This window comes from Lottia gigantea (assembly GCF_000327385.1).
Source record: "Lottia gigantea unplaced genomic scaffold LOTGIsca_246, whole genome shotgun sequence".
In the NCBI taxonomy this organism is placed as follows: Eukaryota; Metazoa; Mollusca; class Gastropoda; family Lottiidae; genus Lottia; species Lottia gigantea.
The window spans coordinates 2759-10560 of NW_008708732.1; the positions used below are offsets into that span (position 1 = coordinate 2759).

Below are 7802 nucleotides of genomic sequence, written 5' to 3' on the forward strand. Positions count from 1 at the left end.
TCTAATTTGTGCAAGCTATTGTTGATTTAAACAAACACACATTATTTAATAAAATTCTGACATCAACTGTCCCCTCGCCAACAAATTTTGGTGCGTTTTTCGATGAACAGTTTTTGAGTTATTACGCTTGACTTAGCCAAAACGCGTCAAAATTTGTTTGTGAACACAATAGAGACTACAGTTTTCATCCGATTTAAATGAAATTGGTATGATCATTTATAATGATGAGATCTTAATCAAGATTAAATTTGACAATTTTTCGATCAACGGAATTTTAGTTATTGCCCATGACTCAGTAAAAGCGCATCAAAATTTCTTAGCGTTAGAGGTGACAGTTTATGTCAGAATTTTATTAAATAATGTGTGTTTGTTTAAATCAACAATATCTTGCACAAATTAAATTTTTGGTATGATTTGACACAGATTGGTGACTGCCCTTGATATACTGAAAATGTATCAGGAAAGTGGGCGTATCTTGCTAGGCAACCACTTGTTAGTAAGTCCAGGGCAATAATTCAAAGATGCTCATCAAAAGATGTCAAATTCGAACTTGTCTAAGATCTTATCATTATAATTGATCATATCAAATTTCATTTAAATCGGATGAAAACTGTTCTCTTTAATTTGTTCCAAAACAAAATCATAAATCAAAAGCAACAACTCAAAAACACTCATCGAAAGATCATCAGATTTGATCTTGACCAGGATCTCATCAATATAAATGATCACATCAAATTTTATTAAAATCAGTTGAAAACTGTAGTCTCTATTGTGTTCACAAACAAATTTTGACGCGTTTTTCCTAAGTCAAGGACAATAACTCAAAAGATTGTCAAATTCAAACTTGACCAAGATCTCATTAATATAAATGATAACACCAAATTTCATTCAAGACAGATAAAAACTGTTGTCTCTATTGCGTTCACAAGCCAATTGTGGACAGGGGCGACGACTAGGGTTGGGCGGTATACCGTAAAGTTGGACATATATTGTCGGCACCCCTGTCCATCCGTCCATCTGTCAACATTTTTACCATCCGCATGCCGTGGTGGTCGTATATGGCTGTGGTCCACTATCTTTACTTTTGCACATATTGAATTGAGCTACTTCCAGTTTTGCAAAATTTAAATTTATACAACACCTTGCTATTACAGAAGGTCTAGGAAAGTGGAATGGTTGCTGGAACTACTGCAATCTAAGCACAGGAAGGTGTGTAAATTTCACAAAAAAGTCCTACAGCTAGAACTGTTCCCTTAACAGTAATGATGCAGGGCATTTTACGACAAACAGGTACATACAAAGGTGTGCAGTTAAGAGGAAGTGCATTTGTCAATTTAAATACATACAAAGTTTGATGAAATTCTGATTAGATATAAGAAAACTGTGAAATTATGTGGAGGTATACCTTTAAGGTGCTTACAACTTACAGTATAACACAGTTTAATCCATCCTAGAGCATGTTTATTCATCATAACTTGACATAAAACATATTACACAAATATTGAATGGAATCTGAAAAAAAATCTCTATTAGGTCACCTATTACTTTATAAATACTAATACTTTATAAATGGAAACTCAACTTTTAGTGACACCCATAAAACCAGAACCAATATAAACATCAAGTAAAAGTTGTAGTCAATATTAATTATTACTATAAATATCAACATCATCCAAGGTGTAACTCTTGAGATAGAAGCGTTCAAAGTTTTCAAATAATTACAACATTTTCTTTAATTGCGCCTACTAAAGTCAATTATCTACTTTTTCCACATTTTGCAATGTCTCGGTTTTGCAAAAATGTTCCAATTTATATTCAATAGTTAAAAAACCAAATATGTAGATCTAATGCATTTCATAAATGATATCGCTGATGCAAAACCGCCATTCATCCTTAAACCCCACCACCAACCTCAACATTCATACATAATACAACATTACAATAATTATATAATTATTACACTACATAAAAAATCCACTAAAATTAGGTTAACTCACCACCCAGGAAAAACTGAAACAGAAACCTGTGTCCAATGCGAAGAGACTCTCCAAAGCGAAACGTTGGACGTACGTAACATTACTTTCCTAATCTCAATAAAAATTTACATCAAAATCAATGCAATTAATAATCAGAAAATTTAGAACACAAACTCAAATAATAATATCATCAAATTATGTAAAACTATATAAACAAAACGATTATTTCTTTGCAACCAAATATACAACTTAATACAAATTTCAGATGAATTATGAAAAAATAAAATAAACTCTGTGTGCTACCAGCCGCTTGGTCACTTCGCTGAATGACCAAACAAACACTTTACTGTCCTTAGTAACTTAATAATACTCAATATTACTCATACTTCACTCACAATTAACAATAGTTATCTCCCTTCATGGGAAATTAATTTCTGTCTAATTCGTACCTCAAACGACAAACAATTATATTTCCCATGACATATCGACAACTCTTGCAAAATAGCCCCCACCCTTTCTCATATTCCCCATATCATACAAAATGAATACGAAATACTATACAAATATTATATTTATTGATATAAGCGTAAATGGTATCGCTGAACCCAAAGTCTGGGACAAATTAGAGACCTAAGCTCTGAGAAACTTTCAATCTCTCGTTCAAATCATCTTTAACATATCCATCTTTTGCTAATTCGCTGACCCAACGCCCGTGTCGTTTAAATAACCAATCTGATTTACCATTTCCCGCAGCTGCAGTAGCTCCACCGGATCTCAACGAATGTAAACAATATTTATTTATATCTACAACATGCGACTTAAATGCATTTATAAATAATTCCCTTAAAGTAGTATAAGAAATAGGCTTATTATTGTTCTTAACTTTATAACAATCTTTAAAAGCACTCAAAGCAGAACATATATACACATCACTAAATTCATCTTTACCCGCCCGATCAAAATACCGCTGTAAATTAACTACAGGACAGAGATTAGTACCAGTTTTAGCTATTACTATCCATGCACCATCTCTATACTTATCAGTTTTACTATTTTCAAAAAACAAAGACAAATGTGTTTCAGAAAAAACAATATCAGAACGTTTGATATTTAATAATTCACTACTTCTTAAAAAACCAGCATAAGCTAACAAACATAGAGATATGATTCTTTGATTTTTAACATTACTAGGAACATACAACGTAGAAAACATATCTGATAACATTTTAACAGTAATTGGCTCTTTTTAATTACAGGTTTAGCTAAACGCCTTTTCGCGGCTTCTAAAATATTCTGAACAATATGAGACTCAATAGGAGAACGAAAATCAAACAGCTCATGCACCCATTTCAAACTATAAAATGCAGTAAAAATTGGACTAGGAGTATTGGCTGTCTGTATGAGCGACGCTAAATAAATAGCAACATGAAAAGCTTTTGCGGGTAAAGTGTCGCTTTCGTTCAAATCATTATGCAATGCCCAACGTTTCCATCTATTAAAACCATGAGTATACGTAGAACACATCCCAGAAGCCCTACAATTCATTAATAAGGAAGGTAATAAAGGGACTTTATCAGCTAACACTTCTGGTAAATCATCAATATCATTAGCATAACACTGAAAAAACAAATGTGATTACACACACTAAATTATACACCCAACTTTAGCAAATACAATTATTAATATTATCAACAACTACACATATTATAAAGACTTGTCAGCCTGTAGATGATCCAATCATCTCAGCAATTCTAATGGCAGCTACGCCGTATAATAAATAAACAATTGTTTACGCCCCCTAACAATACTACCACTCCTACCACCCCCGCCCTAAACATTAAAAACATAATGCAAATCAAATCACCGAAAAATTCATGTATAAAGCTAACATTTTGAACCTAAGATCCTCATTTCCAAACATTCCACTTCCATTTCTACAAGAAATATAATATTCTTTTTCTATTGGCAACTTCAACCAATCAATAATGTTTACATTAAATTCCGAATCTTTATTAACAATAAAAGGCCAAAATTTAGCACATTTCCACGCAGGAATAACTAAGATGCCCTTTGCACTCTGTTGTCTCATTTGCAACAATACTCTAGATACCAAACATATTGGTGGTACAAACAAACCTAAACTTTTACTCCATTCTATTCTGAATCATATTCAAAATATCAAACGATATTCCCCAATCGTCAAAATCTACTATTCTAGACAGATAATCAGCTTTCTCATTCAAAGTTCTGGGAATCCATTCTAATCCCACATACCATGCGCCACCCCACTCGCCGTTTCTACTTCATAACCCCCATATCCACTATTACTGGCATCACTATAAACTATCTTAGACACATAAACCTTATTACATAACAAGCGCTTATTAATATCATTTAAATTACTCTTCCAAAACTTTAATTGTCCTAAACTATCATCTGATAGTTTGATAAAAGTGTTCCAAGTATGAGCAGATACCACATCCATACTCAAATATCGCGTCATTATTTGTGACATATTCCCTATCACTATGCTCATAGAAATTATCTGACCAATAAAACTTGCTAATTTCTTAACATGAACCCTTTGACTAAGCTTATAACATTCTTGAATATCAAGAATCAGATTTTTAGCCTTCTCAATCCTTGTATCGCGTATCGATATACTACCCTCCCCAGAATCCAACACAACGCCCAAATAAACTAACCTCTGTTGTGGTTCCCAACAAGATTTATCCACTTTAGGTACGAACCCGGACAACAATAAATCTTCCTTAATGTCTTTCGACATTTTTAATGTGTCGATGTAATCATGTGCACACCCAAAGCCATCATCCAAAAACATCAGATTTAACTTTGATTCAGACCTCCATTTAGCTACTAAAGGTTTTGTCAGTTTTGTAAAAGCGTAAGGTGCTGAAGTTAATCCGAACGGAAGTACCAAAAATTTAAAGTACGAAAAAAAAACCCTTACTCAATTCCCATGCAAAACCTAAATACTCTGTATGTGGTTGATATATATCTATAGAGTGATAAGCTGAATGAATATCAAATTTAAACATAAAACAACCTTTCTTAATATAATCTAAAACTAATCTAATATCTTCGTATTTAATAGATTGTTTCCAAACATGCTTATTTACAATTCTTAAATCTAAAATCAACCTTTTCTTGCCATTACTCTGAACAGAAACTGTCAGAGGATTCACAACAAATGGTGCTTGCTCACACTTCTCAATCAAACCCCTTACTAATAAATCATTGATAGCATTACTAACAAACTCACTTTCCTTTAAAGCAGATAAATTATTTTTTGAAAAAGTATTCACAGGAGATGAAAAGAACAAAATTTTATAGCCACATTCTATAATATCTAATATAAAACTATTAGCACCAATTTGCCGCCAAAACTCAATGTTCCGTTTTAATCGACCTTTAACTAATATTTGCTTTTGACCCTGTTCATATTCATAATAATCATTTGTAAAAAGATCTTGAAAATTAGTGAAATACTCATCTTGAACGTTTTTCTCTAAATTTAATGGCACTCCTTTATTTCTGATTGGCTCCACCACTTGCTGTACCATGATAAATATTTGGGCACTCTCTCCTGAAATGTCCACTTTGCCCGCATGCAAAACAACATCCTCCGACGACTCCATTACCGGAACTGCTTCCTGTACCTTGCCCATTGTAGGCACGAAAGGAATTCATTTTTCCAAATCCAAATTGACCTTGGGTGAACTGTTGACCTTGGTTAAAAGATGAACTCGGTCCAGGTAAAGAAAAATTAGATACTTTAGATTTACCAGTATTCCCCTTTTTGTTCTTCCTCTTCCGCAAAGCCCTGCCCTCTGCCTTAAGAATCCGTGATTCATCCTCTGAATCACTAGCCAATGGATTTGCCTCATACTGCTTGACGGTGTCCCAACCACCTTCCGAAGAATCTGCTATACGTATATGCTTATTACGAGTATGCAATTTTTCCTGTGAAACCTTCATCAATTCTTCTACATAATCAAATTTCTTGTTTTCTATAGCCCAACTAATCTGCCTCAAATTTTCATCCAATTCAGAATTAAAATTGTATTGAATCTTATTACCTTCATATTTCCAAGTCAACTGCATCAATGTATCCTTGATATCTGAATCGGGCGCCCCATCCATGATTCAAAATCGCCAGTCAACAAAAATATCAGAGCAAATAAACTCTGTGTGCTACCAGCCGCTTGGTCACTTCGCTGAATGACCAAACAAACACTTTACTGTCCTTAGTAACTTCTAATTAATAATACTCAATATTACTCATACTTCACTCACAATTAACAATAGTTATCTCCCTTCATGGGAAATTAATTTCTGTCTAATTCGTACCTCAAACGACAAACAATTATATATTTTGAAAGTATGATAACAAAGCAGGGCAAAATCAATATGAAAACAAAGCAAAAAAGAATTGACATTTCGATAACAAACTGGAACTGTTCCCTTAACAGTAACAGTCTTACAACAAAAAGGTGCATACGAAGGTGGATAGAAATTTAAATAAGAAACTTGGTACTGTGCATGCGCAAAGCTTGCAAAATTTGCGATATTTTCCTGCAAATCGCAAATCAAATGTGTAAGTATGGCAGTGGCTATTTACCACTGGCGTGGTAAGCGTGGTAAATAGTCATAAGTACCCTTACAGCTATATACCACGGCGTGGTAACTTGTTAAATTAGGCCAATGTCACCACGTGAGTCTATGGAGAAAAACGTGGTATTTAATTTTTACCACTTTTTTTTTATTTAGTGGATTTCATCCAATTTTTTTTTAATATTTCAAAAAATTACACTTTTTAGGTTTCAAAAATTTTTTGCACATTTCACATTGTTAGCACACTAAAATAAGCATTTTAATATACCTAGCGAAGGAAAATATCCGCCATATTTAATATCGTCGACTGTGGTTTTGGGGCATTTTGAACGCTAAATTTCACAGTCCAAAACATTACTATATGATGTGAACCACAAGGAATGTGTCAGAAATTTGTTTATATATACATTTTAAACCTGTACTTTTGACAGACTTTTATTGATTTTTAAATTCCAAGCTATGATACTGCATATTCCTGTTTCCCGGCGTGGGTTTCTTCTCATCCCCTGAGGTGTAAGGTGCGACTAACTATTGTAGGGGAAGAATTATAAAGTCTCAGGATTTCTGGGGCCCTTCAACACGACGAACCCAAGCGAACCTCGACACTTTAGTCATCAAAACTAAAGCTAGAAATAGACTCAATGCGGCGGATTATATGCGTAGGATTTGTCGACACTGTTCCTATATTTGGACTATTGGTGCAAGGAAAACAACAAGGTCTTCCTACTGAGCATCTATTTGCTTATTCGAAATGCGTTTAGTCTGTAGCTTGTAAATACTCGAGAAGGCACAATTCTTAACGATTTGATCGAAACTTGGTGAAACTGTTATTATCACCGAACGATGAACCCCTTTCACAATATAACTTGTTCTTTATAGCTAGTAAATGTAAAAGGCACAATTATTGATATATTTAGATATATTTAGATAAAACTTCATAATAATCATTTAGAAACCTCATTAAAAGTGTTGAAAAATATGTAATTAGTTATTTTCCTCGTTTTTTGAAAAGCGTTCTATTTCAAGCTTTAACAAACTCTTACAGTTCGTGGCAGATTTGGATGGAATTATTAATTTTCATGAAGTTTAACGTCCTACTTTTCTGTTTCACTTAGAGAAGAGCCGTATACAAAACCAAAAAAAACGCTGTATTGTATTGTAGTGTAGTGTATTGCTAAGGGTTGAGTATAA

At 33.5% G+C, this 7802-nt stretch overlaps 1 protein-coding gene across 1 annotated transcript; it reads right to left on the bottom strand.

The window, feature by feature from the left end:
• Window positions 1-5525: 5525 nt before the first annotated feature.
• LOTGIDRAFT_175142 (hypothetical protein) lies at window positions 5526-6140 on the bottom strand (the record flags this gene model as incomplete). Its single annotated transcript, XM_009055492.1, has 1 exon — window positions 5526-6140. The coding sequence occupies one exon, from the start codon at window positions 6138-6140 to the stop codon at window positions 5526-5528; it is 615 nt and encodes a 204-aa protein (XP_009053740.1).
• Between the last annotated feature and the right edge of the window lie 1662 nt (window positions 6141-7802).